General features: G+C 34.1%; 1 protein-coding gene across 4 annotated transcripts in view; it reads left to right on the top strand.

Moving 5' to 3' along the window:
- Window positions 1-27043, top strand: part of LOC106084304 (afadin) — a 192147-nt gene that overhangs the window by 65404 nt on the left and 99700 nt on the right. For all 4 annotated transcript variants that reach the window (XM_013247877.2, XM_013247876.2, XM_013247874.2 and 1 more), the window contains exons 2-6: window positions 2750-3059; window positions 3252-3360; window positions 3688-3881; window positions 3949-4425; window positions 4496-4577. In XM_013247877.2, coding sequence (XP_013103331.2) covers window positions 2949-3059; window positions 3252-3360; window positions 3688-3881; window positions 3949-4425; window positions 4496-4577 — 973 coding nt within the window. In that variant the 5' untranslated portion in view covers window positions 2750-2948. The remainder of the gene's footprint in view (window positions 1-2749; window positions 3060-3251; window positions 3361-3687; window positions 3882-3948; window positions 4426-4495; window positions 4578-27043) is intronic.

Genomic DNA, 27043 nt, shown 5'->3' with positions numbered 1-27043 from the left:
AATCGTTATTGATTGGAAAGTTTTATTTTTTTTTTGTAAAGGAAAATGTACTTTAGGTTAGGTTAGCTTGAAAAGTGGGTGTAGATATAAACCCATCCCATGCCCCTAAAGACATACACCTAAGCCAGTAATCGGCTTGTTGTGCGCTCTAGCTTTGATCCATCCGTGTAACATGATCTTTCAGATGGCAATACTAGGGTTCCGTCAGTCCAAGACTGTTCGGCTGGCAGCAGTGCCTCGCACTCGACCATAAGGGTAGTTTCAGCTATCCGATCGGAAACCTCTTCCCTTCCTTTCAGGATGTTATACATAGGGTCGATTATACGGCGATGGTATGAGCTGCTTCCATCCTCAATCCATTCTCCCATCGCCTTAAGTCTCATAGCCGCAGTGGCTGGCTCACACTTAATCTGTATGTCAATAGGTCAGATATCTAGAATAGTCTCCAGTGCCCTTGTGGGCGTGGTTCTCATCGCTTCGCATGTGCCAAGACAAAATGTTCTCTGAACCTGTCGTATGGTCCTTATGTTTCTCCAAACCACCAAACTATTGAGTTTTAAGTTTTGGTCGAATTACGCTCCTGTAGAGCCAGTGGACTATCCTCGGATTCAGGCCCCATTTCGGGCCATAGGCTCGTCTACATAATGCCCAACATATGTGAGCCTTCTCTGTACGCTCCTGAATGTGTCACTTCCAATTCTGTTGCCTATCCAAGATCACTTCTATGTATTTGAACTTGTCGATATCTGACAAGGTCAAATATCGTTTTATTGAGGAAACGTGGTGCGTCAACTTAGCCCATCTTCGTCTTTCTTGTGAGCAGGCATATTTCATCCTTCTCTGGGTTAACATTAAGACCCCTGGGTCTAGCCCAGTCATATGCTATATGTAAAACCCTTTCGGCCCTTCTGCATAGCTGGTTCGGATCCTTACCTCTAAGAAATATTATAACGTCGACTGCATAACAGACGGGTTCAAATCCCTCCTCAGTCAGCATCCCGTTATATAGGTTATTTATGGTGGTCACCCAAAAGAGTGGCTATAAAATCCCTCACCTGTGTCGTACCCTGTGCCACTTTCTCTCTTATATTTATGTCATGGCACCCACAATGTATCCACATATTCCTTAGCATAAGGTTTATCCGGCCTCTAAGGACCCCGTCCTCCCGGTACTAAATATTTAGTACCAAGTACTGAATAGTTCCAAGTCCCGAAAAGTTCCAAGTACTGAATAGTTCCAAGTACTAGGTAATACCAAGTACCAAATAGTAACAATTACTTAATAGCACCAAGTACTCAAAGGTAAGAATTACTAAATAGTACCATGCCAAGAACTAAATAGTACCATGCACTAAATAGTGCAAATAGAAATTTGTCCATGAACATTCCATTAAAGGACAGGGGCATACTTTTCACATAGCCATGAGTGTTGTCCGATTCAAGTTTAAGCTCAATGATAAGGGGTCTCCTTTCTATTGCTGAATACGAAGGGCGTGACGCCGTGCGACCCATCTTTGAGGAGAAGTGTTTATATGGCATAGTACCTCACAAATGTTGCCAACATAAGGAGGGGATCATCCCCGCTGAATTTTTTCTGATGTTCTCTCGTTCAGAGTCCTAGGTAGACGTGCTAACCTCTGCATATGGTGGCCTCCTGTACTAAGTAGTACCATGTACTCAAAAGTAACAATTACTAAAAAGAATAGTACCAAGTATTTAATAGTGCAAATTACTTAATAGTACCAAGTACTAAATGGGCCTAATTACTATATAATACGAATATTCAATAGTTCAAAGTAGTAAATTCTACCTAATACCAAGTTCAAAATTATACTTAGTACTAAATGCTACCACGTAACAAATATTGCCGAGAACTACATGCTGCCAAGTACTAGAAGCACCAATAACTAAATGCAAGAAATCCTATGGCAGCCGGCTGTACGTACCGGATTGACCCAATGGAATCCTTTATCGGCAAGGGCTGCCGCCTCGGTGTACAACAGACTGCTACAACAACAACAACTAAATGCTGTCAAGTACAACAAATTACCTAGTACTCAAAAGTACCAAGTACTAAAATGTACAAAATATTTTAAAGTACCATCATCATGAAGTACTTACAAGTATCAAGTACTAAATGTACTGAGTACTTAAATGTACTAATTAATAAAAAGTACTAAGCTATAAAAAGTATTAAGTCCAAAAAGTACTAAAAGTATAAAAAGTATCGAGCACTAAAAAGTAACAACTACTAAAAGTACCAAGTACTAAAAGTACCAAGTGCTAAAAAGGACCAATTACTAAAAATTACTAAGTACTAAATAGTACCAAACACAAAATAGTACCATTTACCAAATAGTACCATGTACTAAATGTAATACCATGATTTTTTAAATGAAGCTTGAAAAGTTTCTTATACTAGATTTTAGAAAATTTTTTTATATTTGTAGTAGTGAAATTTTGAAATAGTTTTTTTTTTTTAATTTCTTATAGAAAAAAAAAATGTTTATAAAAAATTTTTACTGTTGAAAAATTGGTATCATACAAATTTCCTATAGAATTTATTCCTGCTATAACTAATATGAAAATCTTGGGCAATAATTTATTGCTCATATTTCTCTAATATGCTAATGCTGAGGGATTCCAATGCATATGAACACTTTGTATTTTTAACATCTTCATCACATCATGATATTCCAAGAAATCATAAACTAATAGGCCATTTTTTATTTTTCAAATTTCTTTTCAGATCCCTCCCAATTGCCTGCCTCTCGATGCCGCTGCTTAATAGTGCAGAACAGAGACCATTGTTAATGCATTTTAAAATTAAAGAAAATAACACCCTCAATACGACAGAATAAGACGCTGTATAGAAGAAGAAGAAGCACTGAAGGGAGAGGAGTGAGTAGGAGGTGGAGAATTCAAATTTATTCGCTTCATTCCGGGGAATGTCTCATGATACAAACAAGAAAATGTTGGATCGCGAAGCAGTACGTTCTGTTATACAACAATGGAATGCAAATCGTTTGGACTTGTTTGCCCTCTCCGAACCAGATGAGGTACGTACGCCTGTCTGTCTGTTCTGCCGCATGCCATACATGTTATGGCCTAGCACGCCGCCATAGGGCCTTAAATTAAATTTGATGCATTTTTTATGGAAATTTTGTTTTCTTTGCCTTTGTTGTGTTTGTTATTTTTCATGTGCCTATTTTCTTTTTCCTACTCTCTTCATTGTTTATTGCCTTCCACAGAATTTACTCTTCCATGGTGTGATGCGTTTTTATTTTCAAGATGCCGGTCAAAAGGTTGCCACCAAATGCATACGTGTTGCATCAGATGCCACCGTTATAGATGTTATAGGTATGTATCAAAAAGAACTTTGAAAAAGATAAACCAGAGATAAGAAATTAGGTCGCAATGTAGGACTGAAATACAAGAGACCTACTTTGCAAATTCCATGGCCTAATAAAATAAAACAAATATTTCATGAGGAATGTTAAGAGGGTTTTTTTTTATGTATAAATCTGAAAAGTTTAGAATATTCGAAAAATTTGGAATTAAATGTTGAAAAATGTCATTAAAAATAGAAAATTAGAATAAAATTAAATTATGTGGCATAGAAATACGAAATTGATAAAAATTGCAGGTTTTTTATAATTTTTTTTCCCAATTCTTTGTTGCTTTCAGATACCCTTATTGAAAAATTCCGTCCTGACATGCGTATGCTGTCTGTGCCCAATTATGCCCTGTACGAAGTACATGCCAATGGTGAAGAAAGACGCCTTAATCCCGATGAGAAGCCACTTTTAGTACAACTAAATTGGCATATTGACGATAGAGAGGGAAGGTTTCTACTCAAAAATATCGATCAAAAGACCACAGTAAGAGAAATTATTTTCCCTGAAACCAATAAATTTGCGATAAACCAGTTTTCCTTCCAATTTTCAGCCCATTGAACAAAATGACATAAATTTCAAAAGAAAACTCTCCAAACGTGAGAAAAAGGAACAAAAGAAAAAAGACAAATTGGCCAAGTTGCATACGGATGGCTCAAACACCACAACAAATAGTCAAAGTAATGGTCTCAATGGTTCCCATGGCACCGAAGGTGATACCCAAGTTGCGGGTAAACTCTATACCGAATTGCCTGAGACCTCATTTACCCGATCCATTTCAAATCCTGAGGCAGTAATGCGTCGTCGCCGTCAACAAAAGTTAGAAAAGAAATTGCAGCAATTTCGTTCCAGAGATGGTGGACCTGACACTGGGGGTACCTTAAAGATATATGGAGAAAGTTTATGTCAAGATGTGCCTTATAAGACCCTGCTGTTATCCATACGTGATTGTGCCCAGGCGGTGGTGCGAGAAATGTTAACAAAATATGGTCTGGAAAAGACAGATCCCTTGCATTATTGTTTAGTACAGGTTTGAAGATAATTTTTAAAAAAGTTTTGTTTTTTTTTACTAGTTGATGGTTTATTTTTGCATTCTATAGGTCAACAGTGATGGTTCGGAATATATACTTGACGATGATGAATGTCCTTTGTCTATTTTGATGAATCATCCAACGTCCAGGGGTAAGCTTATTTTTTTTTGTTGAATTTAGTTCGATTACTTTTTCAAAAACCAAAGGTCATGAAAATTAAGTTTCAAAAAATGTATTTCCAAAGATTTTTCTTTTCTTAAAATATTTTTTTTTATTTTGCACTTGAAAAATTCTTAAAATTTACGATTTTTGTAAAAAATTTTCTATATTTTTTTCTCCGACTAAATAATCTATCCTTACTGTTATGCTTTCTTTTGCCGAATAGTCTATTGTTTTGAGATTGTAATATGCCCAAAGTATTTATCGTTTTTCTGCAACTGTCTGCCATAAAATGTGTCTTTATTTTCCTGAATTACTATGAGACTAATTCTCCGCGACATGCAACATGCCGTCGCACTTTCTTCCTGTCATCCTTTTCTTAAAAAAAAGTAACAGCAATAAATTCACTCTTTTTTCTACAACTCAACTGTTGTGGGGTTCAAATTAAAATGTTTCTCTACACATAACATTACGAGGCACATTTTCCGAATATATATGGCGCACATAAATAAATTCATTATTTTGCACTTAACTACGGTATTATGCTAAACAAGCCAACGATATAAGCATAGCGACAGTATTGTTATTGTTGTTGGTGCAAGTAACCCTCCTTTAGCAAAGGTTGTTGTTATTGTATGTCGTAGGCAGGATCTTAGGAATAGGGGAATAACTTTTGAATATCATAAATAAACTATAAATTGAGAAGAGTTTGAGTTAGGCGACTAAGGAGACGTCACTTCGCGCTAACCTGGGTTACCGTTTTATTGTATATTTTTCTCGCATCAAAGAGGTTGGTAAGGTTAGAAAATTTTAAATTTATCTGAAACGAAATTTTTTTCTCTTTTCGAACATTGCATAATAAAGTCATAACGTTGTTAAGTTTTAGAGTGCAGAAAAAGCCGATTACTGCCTTAGGTATATTTCCATAGTGTCATGGGGCAGATTTATATCTGCACCCCCCCTTTTAACCTAACTTAACCTAACCTAACTGTTAAGTTTAACAGAACTTCACTTTGTACAGGATTCTTTGTCGAATCTTGTCGTTGGCTAACATGACGGCTATATCGATGCCATGTGGATATTAAGGTAGCTAATCCAGATAAAGTTTCAACCAGCTCCTGTCACTATTTTAACCCTCCCCTGATACTTTTTTAAGCCGCCTCTGCTATCTAAGCCTGCAATAATGTAATGTGAGCAGGATTTCTCCCTATAGAGACGTGGTATACCCAGCATGAACTAGGTTTCATGGTCTCCCATCTAGACACCTAATATTTAAACTCTCCCCAATTTTCGATCCATACGTATAGATGGAACTACCCAATGCCAAAACCCAAGACTATGCCGCTAACTACGGTGTCGCTCATTTGACCTCAAGCGTCATCACAAGTATCGAAAAAAAACACATTGCATAATAAAAATTATAAAATAATATTAAAAATAAGAATTTCACTAACACCAAAAATTAAAATAAAGATAAAACTAAAAAAATCTAAATAAAACTAATAAAAAAGTTAAAAATAGAATTTAAAAATCACAAAGGAAAAGAAAATTAAAATTTTCTTAGAAAATAAAATTAAAAAAAAAAACTAAAAATTACAAGGAAAAAAAACTAAGATAAAATAAGATAAAAAAAATAAATGTAAAAACACAAACAGAAATAAAACAACAAAAAATTAAAGAAAAAATTTTAAATTTAAATCTTGAAATAAAAACAAAAAATTATATAAGTAACACATTAAATAACAAATAATACTTGAAGAAGATAAAAATTAAAATAAAATATTTAAGCATGTAGACTCATATTGCGGTCGGCCAGGCCGAACTAAATAAGACTAAAAACAAAAATAGAACTAGAAATAAAACAGATAAGTATTTAAAATTATTATCATTAATTAACAACACTTGAATTTTATACATAGATATGTTAGTTGTAATGTTTGCAAAAAATAAAATAAAAATCAAAACTAAAAATAAAATGAAATTTAATAAAAATTAAATTATATTAAATTAGAAGTAAAAATAAATTTAAAAAAAACAACAATAAAAAAGTAAATTAAAAAAATTAAATTAAATAGATTGTAAAATAAAAGTTAAAATTAAAAAAAAGATAAAGTTAATATAAAAATTGAAATATCTTAATTCGTAAGATTCAAAATTAAACAATAAATAAAATTAAAAAAAAAAATTAAAAAAAAAAAATAAAAATAAAAATAAAACAAAAGTTAAAACATTAATGAAAATAAAAAAGTAACAAATAAAACAAAAAAAAGCAAAATAGTAATAGAAGAAAAAATTTAGTACAAGTCTTTTGTTTAGGTGTTTTAATTATTTTATTATTTTTATTTATTTTTTTATAGTTTTTTATTGTTTTTATTATTTCTATTTTTTTATGTTTTATTAATTATTTCTTTTTTTAGTATTTAATTTTTTTGGCCATATTTAACCCTATGATTTTTTTTATTTATTTAAAAAAAATAAAATAATATCTATTTAAAAAAAAAAAAGAAATGAAAAATCGAAATTTACAGGGTTAAATTAAAAATAAAAACCCAATTTAAAAAAATATATAAATGAATAATAAATAGACAAGGGTAATAAATGTAAATAAAAGTAAAAAATAAAGTTGAAATAAAAATTTTAAAACAAAAATTGAAAAAAAGATTAAAACATTTTAATTTGTAGAAATAAATCCTTAAAAATAAAAAATTCAAGAATAAAAATAAACGAAAACAAAAATTTAAAAAATTAATGATAAGAAATAGCAAAAAAACAAATTGTAAAAATAGAAAAATTAAATAAAGTTTTATTTTTTATATATTTTTTTTTAATTTTTGTAATGTTTCTTTTATTATTTTTACGTTTTATTATTTTTATTTTTTTAATGTTTTATTATATCTATTTCTTTTTTTTAATTTTTTATATTTATTTAAGCCATATTAAACCATACTATTTTTTCATATCTTTTTATTTTCTTTATTTTGAAATAAAACAATTTAAAAAAAAAAATATTTATTTATAAAATAAAAATTAAAAAAAAATAAATAAATAAAAGAAATTAAAAAAATTGGGTTATAAATGCACATTTTGGGCTTAAGATCCTAAATCACGAGAACGGCCTATATGGAAGCTATATCTAAATAAGGTTCGATGTAGAAAACTTTCTGCAGATGTCGAGGGTCTAGTGCAACTCACTTTTCCGAATATCTGCAAAATCGTGTAATTATTTCGCTTTTTATGGCCAAAGGACCATAAATTGGGAGATCGGTCTATATTACAGCTTTATCTAAAAAATATGGTCCTATCTTTACCAAGTTACCATGGGATTGCCAATGAAAAGTCTCTGGTAGTAGTGTAAAAGGTTTGCATTCAAAGAGAAGGATAAGCCTTTCGATCTTCCAAAATGGTGTATCCCACACAGTAGCTTTATTATAGGGGTTTGAAAGTAGATAACAAATAAACATATAAAAAATTTAACAAATCAATTAATGTGGATCTGAGAGGGACCCATAATTCAGATTGTCTGGATGATGGGTAAAATGCAAATTTCATCATAAACCTTCCATTAACGAACAGGGGTATGTCCGATAAGCTGATGCCAGCACTAAGAACGATAACCAAAGCTGAAAATGTTTCCTGAGGTTCTCGCCGGGACATCAACCCAGGCGTTCAGCGCCAAAAACAGGCATGCTAACCTCTGTGTTGCGGTGGCCTCTTTGGTACCAGCTTAGGATTTAGCGAAGTACAACGGGACAGCTAGTAGAAATTGGTATTCTATTCGGCCAACATTTGCTTTTTGGACCATTTTGATTCCGCTGCATTCTACTACTCTTCTTGATTTGGTCCAACCGTCAAATTATTCCACATATAAATCGGGGAAATTTTTAAGCCAAGGTTTGGGCCAGCTGAACTTAATGGTCGTGTAATGATTTCTTATGTAATGGCTCCTTAAAGTAATGGTTCTTTAATCACTTTAGACTAAGTGGGCGTTTTACGATGAGATGCATATTTTTTTTTTTTTTTCATTAAAAAAATGTCTCAATGCGGCAACCCACCTTCACAGGTACTATAACACCATCACCTAGCATAGCTGGGCCATACCTGCCCTGAGGTTTAACCATTTATGGTGCATAGCATTAACATGCAATTAGTGAGCAAAGAATGTTTTGTCAATAATTGTTATGACTAGACTTCAAGAATGAGTGAATGAATGAATGAATGCGAAAGGGAATGCCTTAAGGTAAGAACTAACAACTATGCCATCATTCTTCAAACAAAAGGCTAAAATTCCCAAATACTACGAAAACATAGAGGGCCCAACCAAAATGTATATCCTTTTTTGCTTTGGTTCAAATGTTGTAAGCATAACAAATTGTTTTGCTGCTGTTGTTGTTATTGGCAAACTGAACGACTGAGAATGAGTGCCTTTATTTTCTTTTTTGGTTATTTTTTTTCCTTAAGGGTTTATTTATTTATTTTGGTTACCACCCTAGTTCAGTTGTCAATTGGAATTTTAAGCAAACACTTCAGTGATTTTTCGATTTATTTTTAAGCATTGCGATAGTTGCTTCATTAGTTTTGTGAAAAAAAATTTAAGGCCACTGTTTTCTTTAACAAGACTTAAAAAAGTGGTGCTTTAAAAGAATATGCCCTCAAAAAAGAAAGCCCGAGAATATTGTGATAAATTTTGTAAGTTTGTTTGTTAAGTTAACAAAAAATACACAATAGAAAAAAAGAAAATAGACTGTGATGTATAAATAAATATCAAAAAATATATTTTTTTTTTGTTATAAATGTGTACAAACTTGCTGAGCTTATAATTTTTAAATAATTTTTTTAACTTTCACATGTTTCAAAAAAAGAATTAGTTATATAAAAATCAAAATGACACAATCAAAAGAAATATATAATTCTGTACTATGCCGGAGAACTAAAATTTGCTAAAATATTATTGGCTTTTATCAGCCTCCTTTAAGTTTAAATTACAACTTGACTCTAGAGGTTAGGCTCAAATTTGATAAGGAAATGTGGTGATACAATAAAAATCTGGCCTCGATTACATTGACTTGTGTGGACAAAAAGTGATAATTAACCTATTTATGAAATTATTGGTATTCCTAGTCAATGATTTGTTTTGAGTTTACTTTTGGGTCTTGGAAGCGTGAAGGTGTGTTCTAGGGCACAAATTGAAAAGCCACAGATCCACTTGTCGCATTTTTAGTCGTAAATTTTATTATTGTAAAAATCGAATTAATAGCCTGTTTGTGGACATCAAACAGTGGTCCAGACGAACAAACGACAATCGCTCGAAATCGAATCTATCGGTTTGTGTATGTCGAATTCAATTTTTCACCTGCATATACGTAAGTCAATGTTTTCATATTCTCATGCTTACGATTTTGGATTGCCCTATGGTTTTTGCGCCCAATTGTATGTACAATTGTGCAATTATGTTAAGATTTTCTTTATTTCAATCATAAAACATTATGTCGAATTCAATTTTTCACCTGCATATACGTAAGTCAATGTTTTCATATTCTTAGCTTACGATTTTGGATTGCCCTATGGTTTTTGCGCCCAATTGTATGTACAATTGTGCAACTATGTTAAGATTTTCTTTATTTCAATCATAAAACATTATAAACCACGCCGCCATATCGTTTGCAAAATGTTCTCTCTACTCGCAAGGTAAATCTTTACGAGAGATTGCATTATGCAGTTGCCAATGTCAAGGAACGTAGCTTGCCGACTTTTGTGCCACTCTCTTCTCCAGATACACCCGGCATTGATAGACAAATTTGGAAGCAGCATTTATATTCAAAGATATCCCCTACTGATCCCGTACTGTATTGACAAAATTTCATCCTTCTTGAGCGATGGGTGTATATTTAGTTGCGGGAACCTACCTCAAATTTTGATCCGATCTCATATGCAAAAACGAGGTCAAAAATTGGATGTGGTATGATGACATTTTCTCCAGGATCTTGTACTGTGACTACATAACAGTAGCGTAAAGTAGTCCATAGCTGTAAAGTAGTTCATATTTTCAATTCACCGTATTGTCCTTAAGTCGATGGCCTTCGTGTCGATGGCGCCCCGATAGCCGAGTTGGTAGCGTAATGTAGTCCATAGCTATAAAGTAGTGCATATTTTTTATTCACCGTATTATAAGTCCTTTCCAAGCAGTGCTAAGGATGTGAAAAGAACTTTGTCCCGAAATCTGACATTCACTACAGCTATTTCGCAACTGGAGAAAATAGTCAAACAGCAAAAACCGATGGGTTTCTAAGCTAAGCTTAGAAACGCCTATCAGCATGAATTCTATCATATCAAAGAGTACAGTATGTGAATATAAACTTGAGTAGCTATTGGGTTGCCCAAAAAGTAATTGCGGTTTTTTTGAAAGAAAGTAAATGCATTTTTAATAAAACTTAGAATGAACTTTAATCAAATATACTACTACTACTAAGCTAATGAAGCATCAGCATGAAAATTCCATTTAAAAGCAGAGAGTTGAATTCTATCATATCAAAGAGTATATAATTTTAATAATGCCGAGCCTGTATGATGCCGTTGTCAAGCGTTCGAAACCATCAATACAACTTCCAACAGATGCACATAATCATGTGTACTACGGAGGTCGTGTAATTGTCGCAGTAAAAACAGTCTGCATTGGGAAAAAGTACAGCTAATAGACAGGGTTGTCGAGCGTGGTTAATGTGGTAATTGTATCATAGAGGAGTTTTCGCAATTAATACGATTCAAAAACAACTTACCAACTCACGGGCCTTGAAGCCATCACACCTAATATGGTTGAAAAGTCTTCTAATCAAAGACGAAACGCGTCCCATAGTGATTGGTGCGTGTTGCTATCTCTGGCTTTCCATTTTCATTTGCAAAGACAATCTCCGATCATTTAGCTCGTCTCGAAAGAGAAACAAACAACAATTGCAAAATCTTTAACTTTAGTTCGAGAAAGAATATTTTTGTCTCCTAAATAACCAATTATGGACCAAATCTTTCTTTGAACTTTATGCCAGGGCTATAATAAACGGAAGATATAGACATATGATCAATGATTTAGATTGTAGGTCAGGAAACCACCCTGTAGAGCAGTCGTACAATCTTCTTGTAGAGTACAACCTCCTTGTAGAGTACAACCTCCTTGTAGAGTACAACCTCCTTGTAGAGTAGTCGTACAACTTCTTTGTAGAGTAGTCTTACAAGGAGATATTTATCGCTGAAAATGTTTTTGATGTTCTCACCAGGTTTCGATTCCAAGTTTCTACGCACTAAATGCGTATACTCACTGCCTAACAAATTCTCTACGAGACAGTGATATCACCTTCGCTTAAGGCCTTTTACATGAATATATACGAAGGCTGATGAGATAGTACTTATAGTGTTCAAGAAAACATTGCTTTATAAATTAGGAACATATCATCGAAACTTGATTCTGGGTTAGTGGGGTCCATACAACGAATCCCATCACGCTCGTTTGCGTGTACCACTGCCTGCGCAGGGAAATTGGGTCGCTGCTGCTGCCTTAATGATGTCTCGGCAGCTGGCACATTTGAGGGGGTGTCATTTCCCTGAAGCGGCGATTGGAGTACTCTCTGAATCCGGCCTAATAGGCCTTCTTTTGGAGAATGTCATGAAATGTGATGCGCATTAAAGTCTCCTAGAAGCTGACGATAGTAGCCCAATTATGTGGGGCTTGTAAACCTGGCCATTAATTGGGACACAACTACCAACCGGCGGTATGTACGCGTTGTATAGCTTTGTCTCGGCATGTAGGGGTCACTAGCGCCAGACGCAGGCGAGATGGGTCTATATTGCACGAAATGGTATACCACGAAGGCCAATCCCCCACCTCCATTCCTTAAGAGATCCTTACTTAGCACAATATATCCTTGACAACTGTGCAGGCTGTAGCTGTTGGTTAGCTTTGTCTCCTGGATCGCATCAATCAATATGTTCTTCCGCCTCATAAAATCCACTTTTTCGTCGATCTTTCCTCTCAGACCATTGCAAAAAAGATACACTTCCTGGCACTGGCCTGGCAATATTGGGGCTGGGATGCTGCTGTTAGGTATATTGCCACACGGAAGAGGTCGGAGGGTCACATAGTCGGACGACGACGACGCTCGTGACCCACTGCTGTCTATGTTCACACAGTACCTTGCAACATATTCAGTGTTACTATACTCTCGTAGTGACGTAAGGCCAGATCAAGATAGGAAATCAAAATGTTGATTTCCCTCAATTAAAATATATTTTGTAATATAAAATTTCACATTTGAGCCGTATTATACCGGTCGGCCTGCATGTCCGATTGATCGATTTTTAGGCGGGCCGCAAGACACTTGTCTCCTAATTCGAGTTCGTACTTCAGTCTTCAAGTCCCATATTGTCCCGGTCGTACTTGGTAGGTTTTTTTCTGAGTCGGTGGCTTCCCAGACATTTGTTGACCCTCTTGTCCCTTCAGGACCATCCTACACAATCTGTAAAAGTTTTAAAAAAATCCGTTCAGCCACTTTGAAGTCTATACGGAACAAGCAAACAGCCAAAAATACTTTTATATACCAGATATTTGCCAAAGTATGATCTACTTTGAAATTTTTTCGTTTCTTTTCGTGTATTGGATGGTTGTGTATGAACAGCTGATTACTTCCACAACCAACTCATACTGGTTGGTACCCATGCTCTCTTTCGAACATGTGAGGACATGTTTCGTTGACACAAATACACAAAAAAACAAGTGTTGTCATGAGCATGCGTTATTTTGCATATGATTGTGATATTTACATTTGGTTGCATTGTTGTCATATAAACATATATTTAAGTTCTAAACACATACCCCCTTACCCATACTCTTAGTACATGCATGCATGCATACATACATGTTGTAAGTAAACACACAGCTTTTGTCTTGTGGTCTAATGGCTATTCAATGGTGGGTGAATGGGGTGACTATCACATTCTGACTCACACTTCCATTTCCTAGCCACGCGCGCCTTCCTTACAAAATTGGGCCGTAGGGAATTTTGTTCCATTTTATTTGTTATTATTTCATGACCATCTCAAAAGGCCAATAATGATATTAACTGTGTACATAGATACATATCCAACACAGACACAAGCAGCGACCTTAAGACGACTTTTGAGGAAGGAGAAGAAGTAGAACATTTGGCCCTATCTATTGGACCATTTAACATAACGTTTATTACAAACGTTTGTAACCTTCTCTGCCTTCCATTTCCCATCTCCATTTGTAAGGCCGACAATCACATTGACATTAAAAAGGACATTTAGAAGCGTAGGAAATGGCGAGACAAGCTGATGTACCATTAAAACCCATTGCTTGTAAGATTTTTTCAAGCAAAAAAAATAATAACAAAGTAAATATGATTTTGTTGTTATGATGTTAAATGTCGTGGTGTTTTTTTTTTTTGAAACAATAACATTTCCCGAGGAAACATTTGACATCCTCTGTTTAACAAAAATTATAACCGAAAACAAATCGTTATGCCTGGTTAATAATGACAATTGTTGAAAGAAACTTTTGACGATACTAGGTGTGGTAACTTAGTCAGGGGAAAAAAAGGAGGTTCAATTAAATGTTTTCGATGATTTATCTTTAGATCATATATAGTTTCAATGCTAATCTTAGATTTTAAGGTAGTTTGCTTAAGCTCATTTAAGCCAGATTTGGCATTTGGCCTCACTAAAATTTTCATGAGTGAACACGCTATGTATATTCAAAAACATTTTCTCTTGAACACACCAAGTTTCAACTCATATCCTTATGCTGGAAACTAATGTGGTTTTAGAAGATAGCTTTAGGGAAACAACCATGATAAAAGAAGACCTAACCTACATGAAAAATTTTCCCTCGAACACTCCAAGTACTTCTTCATCTGCTTTTGAAATACTTTTTTCAATTTTCTTTTTTTGGAGACTAAGACAAATTCTCATGGCCTGAATGGGACTGGATTTTTATCCCAGATTCCAATTTTACAGAGAAATTTTCTCTCGAACACTCCAAGTTTCTTTTGGTAGGCGAAAAATTAATTCGGTTAAGGTTAGATTTGGCTTACGATAAACATATATAATAACCAGCACTTCATACCCTAGATCAATTTTACAAAAAAAATCGTTTCTTGAACTCTCCAAATATTATCTCCTTTGCCCTTTAACAAACCCATTTACATATCTTTAAGGAAGCCTAAGATAAGTTCTCTTGGCTCTTTATATTTAAGGGCCTATATAACACTCCAAATACTACTTCGTGGTCCTTGAAAAATTTATAGAAAAAACACTTATCAAGCTCTTTAAACCCTAAATCCTGGATTTTGAAAAGAAAATTTCTCTTGAACTCTCGAAGTACTACATCTTCTTTTTTTTTGAAAAAAAAACATTTTACCATCCTAAGCGAAGCCTAAAGTGAATTCTCACAAGAGACCAGTTTTCTACAACCAATTCATCATTTTATTTCATATTTTTCTTGAACACTCGAAGTACTGTTTTTATTTGCAGAAAACTTCTCTTGAACATTCCGCGTATGCTTTTGAAAAAACAAACTTTTGCAGCCTTCAGCGAAATCTACGCAAATTCTTATGATAAAAAAATTGATATTAATGTTCCAAATTGAAAAAAAAATTTTTGACAACCACTCCAACTACTATCTCCCTTGCTTTTAAAATATCCATGTTTACTACCTTACAAAGTATTTTTTTCTCGAACACTCCAAGTATTATGTCATATGTTTACGAAAACATCGTAAAAAATCCAACCACTTGTGGTTCATGGAGAAAGCTTACGAAAAACACTCGTGGTAACAGACCAGCTATTTATACCTCAGATTCCACTTTTCTCTTGAATGCTTTGGAAATAATCTATTTGTACAACCTTGAGAAAAGGCTAAGGCACATTCCCATGATCTGAGATTGGATTTTTATAACCAAATTCCTCTTTTACAATATTTGTTTCCTATTTTACAATTTTATGGCCAGAGACTGGTTAAATATTCTAGTTTATGAAGATTCTTTCTCAAACACTCCAAGTACTGCCAATATTTACTAGAGCACTCCATGTATTACTTTGTTTGTTCTTTATATCTAAGTTTCAAGTTTGGAAAGAGTTTTTTTCTCATACCCCTCAAGTACTATCTCCTTTACAAGAAATAAATCAACAACACATCAGGGAGGCACCTTAATATCCCAAATTCCATTTTCTAAAGAAATTGTTCATGAAAATGTTCCAAGTACTGCCTCGTTTTGGTATATTTTAGGTCAACAATTAACCATTCTTTCGCAAAAGCAAAATTTTTTAGTATTTTAGCCTTGTACTTAGCCTTTGATTTCATTACACCAAGGTGTCGCTCTACTTCAAACCCCACAATGTTTCATAATCGAAATCCATTGGCCATTAGACCATAAATTCAGTTCTTGCAGCAAACTTAAGTTCGAAAAAATTAGTCCTGTAAATTTCTTCATGTCTATTAACAGTGATTCTAGTACAAGTGCAATGGGCACAGTAGATTTTTTTTTAAATAGTCAACTTGAAGTCTTTAAGTATTTTTATTTACTTTGCAGAATTTTTCATTTTTTTTGCCGCTATTTTTTGAACAGAACCTTGAATCCGTTAGCGCTCACTGGCAAGAAAATGTTTGCATTCTGCTGTAAAATAGGATGTACGTTCTTATGTAGTGTCTTGCGAAATCAACTTATCCGCAAACCATTGGTACCTTTAGCATTGTTCTTTTTCAGCGGTCATACACTTTTTGTGCCCAGGTGCCATGCAATTCGGAACCATAGTAAGTCTTCTCTACTACCGAATACCAAAAGTTGGTAAACACTTTATTTCCATATCCTTTAGCACCATTTTCTATATGACAGATTGTTTTGGTTTGCTCTAGCTAAGAATAGATGCTGTCTTGGGGCATTTCAAAAGTTTTTTATTCATTTATATTCAGAATGCCGTGTCCAAAGTTATTTACAAAAAAACTAGATAAAATTCCCAAATTTCCATACATCTCTCCTTTTTGCAATTTCGTGAAGAGGAAAATATACCTAAATGTCGTATGCCACTGTTACGGCCGTTTACCACTGAAGATTTGTTTAAAATCCTTCGCAAGCTTCTTATGTTAAATGGGCCATTTATCTTTACATGGCATGCCACAATGTTAGCACTCTTGTCTCTCGTATTCCCCCCTCTCTCTCACTCTCTCTCTCTGGATGCGTCCTCGTCGTTGTTGCCACCGCTTTAATCACTTTCCACGCCGCTAAGAAGCAACCGCCAAAAGGCATAACCAGGACATGTTGACTGTGGTTAGTTTAGCAAAAATTTTTTGAATGACGTTCGCTTTTGTTTTCTTTTGCGTTTTATTTTTAAGTTTTTTCTTTTTTGTTTTCTTCCCTACTTCCTTCCGTCCAAAAGTCCTTACTATACAGAATACACACTCACTAAAAGTGAAATGAGATGATGAGAGTGTTGTACATATGTTATGAGGGAGCGGTGAGAGGGCAGATTAGTGGGCAATTTTCGTTGTTATTGTTATGTTGTAGAGTTCGGCGGTTTGTCTTCCTTCGTGGGTTGGTTGTCTCTGTTGTGCATGTTGTATTCAAACAAGTGTGTTTACATTTAACAACTCCAGCCCCCGAGGCTACGTCTGCGTCTGGTAAGAAGTGGGTCTATTTACTTCTTGTTTGTTAAGTTTCTTATCAAAAAAATTTCCTCTCATTTGAATTATCCACTTGGGTCTTTTTTTCCTTTTCGCCACATTCGCCAGGCAACCACAAGTGAGTGTTTTGTAGGAGATTCTTGGAAATCATCCCTGCTGCCGCCATCCATGCCACCCCCTCTCCCACACAGTTTTCGGCAAATTGTTGTCACTCCCATATTGCCCAAAAGCTTGAATGTCTTCATTGGGAAATTCCGCTTTAAACGAACAAACTTTAATGTAATGTAATTATCATGATGCAAGTTAGAGCGCTGTTGATGGTGCTATAAAAGTGACGGCCAAGACGTAGAGTAAAGAGAAAAGAATAGGAAGGACACAAATTAAGAATGGAAGTGGCGTGTCATGAAATTGTTTCAATGCAAGTTAATTGGCAAAGTAATTAAATTAATAAAGGCTTTTAGTTAAATATTCGTAATAAAATATCAGCAAAAAGATTTATTATAATATAACCGCCGCCGATGCCATTGCCACCACCGCAACCACATTTTAAAAGGAGACCTAATGAGACAGTTTTGGAGGAAAAAAGCAATAAGCGGTATTTGGATATGAGGGGAGAGAGAGAAAAGGCAGAGGGAAATGGCTATAAATTGAGGAAATCGTTTAATTAGCTTATGCTTCAAAAATATGTTGCAATTTTTTCTTTGGCTTGGGACTTGCCTAAAAGTATGCTTTAATTTAGATCCATTTAGCTATGCAAAGGATATGCTTTTATTTTAGGGTTCTTTTTTGTGAATTAAAAGCTATAAGATTACAAAAAGGATGAACATGTCATAAAACTCTAAATAAAAATTTACTGAAATTGAATTTTTTTCCAAATGATTTAAATATTGTCAAGGTAAATATGAAAGTTCAGTAAATATTTATTTAGAGTTTTATGGCACTTTATATTTGCTGCTATATTTAAGCTTAAAGTGTACTAAAAATTCGCAAAAGAGCTAGACTCTGATTCCAACACTGAAGAAAATTGATTTTTAATATATAAAATAATTCTATCTTCATCCTCCAAAATATGCTTCAAAATGTATATATTTTCTCCTATCTCTTTTTGACAGCTGTAAATTATTTAAAGTGAAATTTTAAACTTGAAAAGCACTCAGCGTCATATTCCCAGAATAAATTCTTCAGCTTTCCAATTTGAGAAAGGTTACTTTTGTAGTTTTGTCATTTATTTTTCTTGGAATTCTAAAATTTCTGCATGTATTCCATATTCCACACAGTGCCCCATTAGCAGAATCATTTTGCTACCAACCAACGACCTTTTATACAAACAAATTAAATGGCAATTCAAATAATTGGCCGTTTAAATATAAACATGTTTTATGGCCATAAAATGATGTCACGTACGGCCATAATAACTAACATGATGTTTTTTAAACCGTCAGAATGACACTCTACTTTTCATACTCTCATCCTCACGCAAACTTTTACCAAAAGATGCCAAAATGGCTATGTAAACATGCATTGGTGTTGTTTGTACTTTTTTGTTTTGCCATCTAAACCACCCTAAATATAGGCAACAGTTGGTGGTTAATTTGTTATGCGTTGCCCAAAATTATGCCATGATTTTTGTCAAATTTGTTTTCATTGATCTACAGGGTGGCTGATGAAAGCCGCTACCAAAAAAAAATGTAATAACTTTTTTTCTATTTAATAATAATAATTTAATAATTAATTTAATTAATTAATTAATTAATTTAATTAATAATAATTTAATAATTAATTTAATAATTTAATTTAACATGAATAAAAGAAAAATGTATTCCATACACCGAAAAAAAAATGTAGCAATATTCATCATTGTAGCAATATTCATCAGCCACCCTGTATACATACTCACAAACACATACATATGAATATTGTAGAAAACATGTGTTATAAAAATAAATTGCCTAAATGATTAAAAGCAATGTGTATATGTATGTATATGAAAAAAGCAAATGGAAATTCGTTAACACATAAATGTGTATATATATATTGCTTTTTCGATATCGAAGATGTATGAGTCATTCATTACTAGAACATTTTTGATTAGAAAATTTTTTCAACTTTTTATTTTTTTTTAACAAAATTTCAACTATTTATTTTGTTTTATTTGAGAAAAATGTTTGAATATTTTTATTTGCTCCGATATGGCGTTTTAAGACAGTAGAAGCCACAACTCTGGCCCGATCTTTATAAAATTTAGCGTGAGATGTTTTATTTGACATCTTATTCCGTGTGCAAATTTCATCAAAATCGGTCCAGATTTACATATAGCTCCCATATATATCTTTCATTTAAGTCTCCAGAAGCCACATATTAGGGGGCGCTGGGTACTTGGATCCAAATTTTAATACCATATTCGTTTTCTGGTCTCTAATACCTTTCATTTGATACCTCTATTGTGCCCATCGGACCACTTTCGGATATGGGTGGCGTTTTTGGGGTAAGGGGAAGCTCCGCCCCCACCCGATATTTAAAAATTATATGGGCTATGTTTCCTTCCAGACAAACGTACACAATCTATGAAAATTATAAGAAAATCGGTTCAACTAAGTATCGTATAGTCATAATGGGTCTAATGGCGTTTTTGAGGGGTGGCGTGACTCCCTATACTTCGATCTCATTTTGTATGCCAGATTCGAAATCTACTTCCGAATAACTTTCATTTGAGCCCCATATTGAAATGAACGTCCAATATGTGTTTGGGAGAGTTTTGGCGTTGGGGTGGCCCGATGGGTACTTAGACTCAAAGTTTAATACCATATTCGTATTCTATTCTCCAATACCTTTTATTTGATACCTATATTGTCTCGATCGGTCCACTTTTGATTTTGGGTTGTGTTTTTGGCATAAAGGGAGGGTTCGTCCCCCGTCCGATATCGAAAAATTATATATCCTATGTTTCCTTCCAGACCATCCTACACAACATGCGAAAATTTCGAGGAAATCGGTTCTGCCGTTTTTCAGGCTATACGGAATAAAAAAAACCGAGTCCCATATATCCGTGATTGGCTAATGTGCCCATTTTGGGCCTTTTTGTGGGGGTGTATTGACCACCTATACTTCGACATGAATTTGTATTCCAGATTCATTATCTACTCCCGCATACTTTTCATTTGATACCCATATTGTCCTTATCGGTCCCCTTCCGTTATCAACAAATTATAACGCCTATTCCTACTTCGTGACCATATTCGTAATCTACTCCCAATACCTTTCATCTGAGTCCCATATTATTATGGTTGGTTTTTTTTATCTATTAGGCGGGCATTGCATTTGGTTGGCCCCCTAGGCACCCCACCCCAAATTTGGATGCCAAATTTTTATTTTTACGTTAATGTTAGAACGCAGACAACATTTCGCTTGAATCACTCCACCCATCTCCGAGATGTGAAGTTTTTAAAAACTTTGGGTAAGGGGGAGGGTCCGATTCTCCTTCAGAAATCAAAAAATTAAGTGCCCTATTTCACTATGGGACTATTCTGCAAATTGGTGGAAATGTATTTTTATTTTATAGAAAATGTTATCAAAATTTGATTTGCATAGAAAATTTTGAAAAAAATTTACCAAAATTTTGAAAAAAATTTACCAAAATTTTTATTTTATACAAAATTTCGACAAAATTTTATTTCTTTATAAAATTTCTTTATTTGTCAAAGATGAATTTTTATAAAAAATATCAAAAATTCAAGACTTGAAATACTGAGATGAAATTTGACTCAGATTCGTATTTATTTTCCAAATGTTATTTAAAGTATTGAACGGGCCAAATCGGACTATTTTTGGAAACAGCTGCCTTATTGACCGACCTGCCGATTTACGATTTTTAGCCCATAAAATTCGCAATAATTATCCGATATCGCTGAAATTTCAAGTAGTGAATTGTTTTTAGCCTCCCGTTATCCGACCCGAACATGGACCATATCGGACCATATTTAGATGTAGCTTCCATATAGACCCACCCGCCATAAAAGCCGCAATTATTATCGAATTTCGATTAAATTTTAAATAGTAACTTGTATTGACCCTTCCGTCATTCGACCATCATATGGTCCAGATCAGACTATATTTAGATATAACTGTCATATAGACTGATCTTCCAATTTACTGTTTTAATCTTGTAAAAAGTGAATTTGTTGCCGATTTCGCTGAAACTGGGACTTGTGTAAGAGTTCTCGGTAACTGAATCAAATATGATCCAGACCAGCCCTCATTTGCATAATACTATGGATGTGTTAGTGGAGTTGTTATAAAAGAGGATGGTTAATTTATCCATGGTGGCGGGTATCCAAAGTTCGGCACGCCCGAACTTAACACATTTTTATTTGTACTTATTTTATTCAGTTTTTTCTCTTTCATGCTGAATAACCCATATCGCCAACCTGCTCTTTATTTGCCATAAAAATTTTCAATTTCTTCACACCATTTGTGCGTGTGTTTCTTAATGTATCGAAATTGTTGTTTCCATCCCCTAATGTAGCAATAACTTGTTACAATGAAAATATTACAGATTATGAGGGGTGGCCCTTAATGTTCTTTTTCGCCCAACAAATTGTTTACAATTTTGCCTCAAGCATTGTCGCAGTGAGCCATTGCCTAACTGAGCCTTGGTGAAGTAAAACATCTCATCAGTGATTTACCAAATCATATTAAGGTACCTTAAGAGGATTCTTCTCGTATTTTCAATTTAATACGGCGGGGGTGTTATGATGGCTGATGACTCGATGTCTCCCGTCTCAACAACGTTTTTCAAAATGTGCTCCAGGCAGTCAGGCGAAAAGAAGTGAAAGATGATTGAAGAATGATATGCAAGTGTGTGAACATTTTGTCACTTAAGGCGTAAAAGCAACTGTCAAGTGTCTACATTTAGGTAATTTGTTGTACTTATAAACTGCTGCATATTTTAGGGAGTGTATAAAATATAATATAAATTATTGAATTTTAATTGTTGCTTCCGATTCAGAGGAAGAATATGTATAATGACTAAGCAATCAATTTAAAGTAGAGCTAGAATAATTTCAAATAAAAAAGTATTTAACTTCAATTCGAAATGTAAGAATTTAAATCCTCTGTCAACCGACCATTTTATGTTTGTTTTTTTTTTTTTTTTGTTGTCTACTTAAAGCATCATAAATTCTGTTATTCTATCACTTTTTCATTCCACAATTTCCTTGGTTTTGACTTGATGTCTCCATGGTGGCATTTGCAACATCATAAAAAGGACTCTAAGCGTTAAGAGATATCTTGTTGCTGGCCAACAACGATTTACAACAACCAATCTTGATGTATGAAAATATAAACACTTCGTACAAAATGAACTTGTTGTTTGTTAATGTTAACGAATATTTATGACTCTATTTCGAACTCAAACTTATGTTGCATGGTAGGACGAACAATAATAGCAACAACAACAACATGTAGGACATGTGGCAACACTGCAGAGTGTTTTTATTTTTTGTGTCAAAGTTGAAGTTAGTCTTCATTCATTTACCCATTCCGGATTGCATGTCACTCACACACTCAAAAAGATTCCGGATTTTATATGGCTTCCTTCGAGGGCTATTTTGTAAATGTTTACTTTTTATTAAAGACCACCTGCTGGTCATTGTTGCATGGCAAAGACATGTATTGTTGTACACCCGGAAAAAGTCACATGGTTAATTCTTCAAATTCGGAAATGGAAATATAAATATTGATTGTAAATTCTAAGATTATTAATATGACAAAGGCGGGAGAATCCTTAGTAACTTCAATGACATCGAAAGCCCATACAAAATACAACACCGATAGGTCAAAAGAGTTATTTAGCCCCTTTACAGACTGATTTCTCAAATATGCATTCTTCTTACCAGATAATACAGTAATCTACTTTAATAGCAAAGTTAGCAACCCATCGGCTCCTGCTGCCTTGTTCTTTAATGGGGTTACTACTTTGCTCAATTCATTCTGGCAACGTGCGCCTTAACAACGTATTGCCTGTCCTGTCCTAAACATTACATGTGACGGAAAACCATCGGCTCCTGCTGCCTCGTTTTTCTTTAATGGGGTTACTACTTTGCTCAATGCATCGTGGCAACGCGCGCCTTAACAGCGTATTGTCTATTCTGTCCTAAACATCACAGATGACGCATTGTCTCATGCCCCTCGGTAGCTGATTTACTAGCGTACCGGTTCTTGTACTAAACACCACGGTTAATGGCAAGCCATCAGCATCTGCTGCCTCGATTTTCTTTGCTGGGTTTACTGCTTTATTCTCTTCATTCTAGCAGGACGCTATACACTCTGTGAATTCGTCGCCAAAATCATCGGATTCCAACTGTTATGAAAAATGTTCCCTCTAATGTCCAGACAACTCCCTGTTTCTGCTGCCAGATAACTCCATGCAGTAGAATATTGTGCGTGCCTATATGAAAGCCTTTAATCTGTTGATTTATTCTTTGGCCTCGACTTGTATAAGCTAATTTTTCATATTCTTCTTCTTACTGACTAAGTGTTTCTACACTCTCTACTTTTCCGCAACATCTCCCCATTACATTGAAAGGATTTCCCTTTATGATCCATTTATGGCCTTGGTAGTATGTACTACGGCTACCAAGGGGCAAAAATTACTTACAGCACAACAGAAGACTATTGGCCTGTTAGTCATCATGATACTTAATTTACTAAAAGAGTTGATCGTCAAGAATTAAACAGAGCGATACCCACCGAAAATTCTGCAGTTGGGCACAACATACCTATCTTAGGGCTAGGTAGTTGAAAATGGCCCTTAACAAAATGTTTCGAAATTTCATCCTTTATTGGCAGTGGTGAAATAAATGGCGGTATGATGTAAAGCTTCGAATAGAAATACTTATACAGGAGAGTTTGAGCAAAATCCCAAAATTGACAGGCATTATAATTGCAAGTCGTCAGCGTTTACACCACATACTGAATGGAAAGACTATACCACATATTAAGGTCTTTATTCAGAATTGGCACCAAGATTCCGCTAAGGCTGAGAACTCGGCGTTCAGTCGGCAAAGTGTAAAATTGTTATAGCCACAATCAAAGTTCGGAAAAGGCATTTTCCTCTTTGAGGATTTATGTAGAATTTTTGTAGGAAGTCGTTGGTCCTTGGCAAGCGAGCCTTTGAAAATCTCGCATACGTGCCCTTTATCGAAATACTGAATTTTCCTCTTTGAGGATTTATGTAGAATTTTTGTAGGAAGTCGTTGGTCCTTGGCAAGCGCGCCTTTAAAAATCTCGTATACGTGCCTTTTATCGAAATACTGAATAATTTTAAGGATTTTTTTTTTCAGGTTAGGCCGAAAATGCTGTATGACTGACTTGTTTCCTAGATCGTGATTTCGTCTGGCACCACAACAAACTCATCGGTAAGATCTGTCAAACTGGATACGTGCCTTCTCATCTCATCGATTCACATTTTTCAGTGATTCGGAGATGAGAAAATGGCATGTGTCCAGTTTGACAGATCCAACATATCACGGAATCGCTGAAAAAGGTGAAGCGAAGATGAGATCCTTTCCTACTGATCCTACCGATGAGTTTGGTGTGATGCCAGACAAAACCTTGATCTGAAAACCAATCATTGCTATAACAGCAACACATGTGTGTTGCTCAATAGTATTTAATAAAAAATGATTTTTTTTTTAAATTATAAATGATCTTTTTTTATGAATAAAAGTTTTTAAACAGAAATTTAAAAAATAAAATAAAATTTTATATAAAAATTTATTTAAAAAATAATTTTTTTTAATAAAAATAAAATTTTGTCATAAAAATAAATTTTTATAAGCATAAAATTATTTATAAAAATTATTTTTTTTATAAAAATTAATTTTTTGTAATTTTTTAATATTTTTAAGATTTAAGTTTTTTAATTTTTTATAACAAAAAAATTCTTTTAACATTCTATTAAATCAAATTTCGAAGATTTTTTTTAGAAAATCCATTTGAGAGATTCCAGGATATTGTCCGGTTTTAGATCATTGTTTAATGCTTTCTATTCTAAGAATAGTAGAGCCAAAAACATTAAAAAGTCAGCAAAAGTGTGTTGTTGTAAGAAGCATTTGACTGGTTTCCCGTATCGCGATTTCATTTTCGACCAAGAAAAATCATCAGCGGGAGATGTCAAATGGATCAGGTGCATAAAATCTGAAAAAATTTTCTATGAAAATAAAAGTTCAACAAAATTTGCTATTAAATAAGATTTCGACGAAATTAAACTTCGAAGAAATATTATATGAAATTAATTTTTAGATGAAAATTATGTTTCAATTCAATTTATTTGCCGTAAAGATTACATTTCAAAAAGTTTTGCGATAAAATTCATTTTTTGACGAAAATTTTCATAAAAATTAATTTTTTTTAAATATAAAAATAAAATGTTTGACTAAAGTTTTTTTTGTGAAAAAAATTTTCAATGAAAATTTAATTTTGACTAATTTTTCTATGCAAATCACATTTGTACAAAATTGTTTGCATGAAAATCTTATTTTGACGAAATTTTATATGAAAATAAAACCATAATACGATTCTCAGTTAGGATGAGAAAAGCAGACACGAAGTGTTACCAATTCAAGCGACCACATTTCCACAAAAAAAATTAAAGTGGTTACACCTCGTGTTAGCTACCCTGTAGATAAAAGGCCCAGTTCGGATTTTTTGCTACAGTTTTTTTTAATATTTAAAAAAAGATTATATTTTTACTTTTTTTTTCTTTATTTTTAATGTTTTAAGAAATATTTCCCTGTGTGCAGTTGACTTCAAGTGGACAAACAGGCAATTACTACGTGCTGGTCTGACTTACAAATTTATTAGAGTCGGCATGGAATCTGACCTAAACTATTCCATAAAGGGCTGAGGGGGTGCCACTGAGTTTGTTATTCTTTTCGATTTATGTTACAATTGTGGTCGCATACTATTTCACCAAGGATTTTCCGATTTTTCCTTTGACATACCACTTGTGTGTGTTGAGTCTTGAGTTTGTGGTGTGTGTGTAAAGTCTGATTGTGTTGCATGTGGATGATGGGTGGTATAGTGTTGTTGTGTTGTTCCCCCAAACGAACATCCTCACAGGACCCCAGGTTGTAAGGTTGTGTGATGCGCAGTTATTTCCCTTAACAAAAAAAGGAATTTCACTTTTATTTTGGGCCACCCCATCCTAGCTTTGAGTGGTGAGAGTTTTGTGTTGCGATTTTATGTTGGCTACACGAATCTCAATTGGTTTTCGTTAAGGTTGCTTCGTAGCCCCGTAGGTTCGTTCGTTTTCGTGCTCGCTTCAAACCCCATTCATTCACTCTGCTTTTGTTGGTTGTGGACGAACTACAAAAGCGTGACTCTCCTAAATTTCAGATAAATGGCCTTTCAGTAATGTTTTAATTGTGCATCCAATAACAAGCGCGTCTCTTGGCCCTTATCATCTCAAAGATTTCAAAAAAAAAAATACATTTTTATAAATGTTTAGTTTTTAAATAATTGTTTGCAACAAGAAATAATTAGAGAAAAAAAATCAAAAAAAAAGTTCCTATGTAATTTATTTTGCTTATTAAATTTATGCATTGCTTCTTTAAGTTTGTGTTTAATTCAAATTTGCATCAAGTGTTTCAAAAAAGCATAAAAAGTATCTTCAAGCAATAGAAAATCGGAAATCGTCTGATTCCCTCAGCATGGTCTAACTCTTCTGTGATTCGCCTGCCAGAAAGTGTTGTGGTGTTTGAAATTCTCCCCTTTTG

Source organism: Stomoxys calcitrans, chromosome 2, assembly GCF_963082655.1.
Source record: "Stomoxys calcitrans chromosome 2, idStoCalc2.1, whole genome shotgun sequence".
Taxonomy (NCBI): domain Eukaryota; kingdom Metazoa; phylum Arthropoda; class Insecta; order Diptera; family Muscidae; genus Stomoxys; species Stomoxys calcitrans.
Note: the sequence above shows the minus strand (reverse complement) of the source record. Positions and strands in the feature narration are given on the sequence as shown.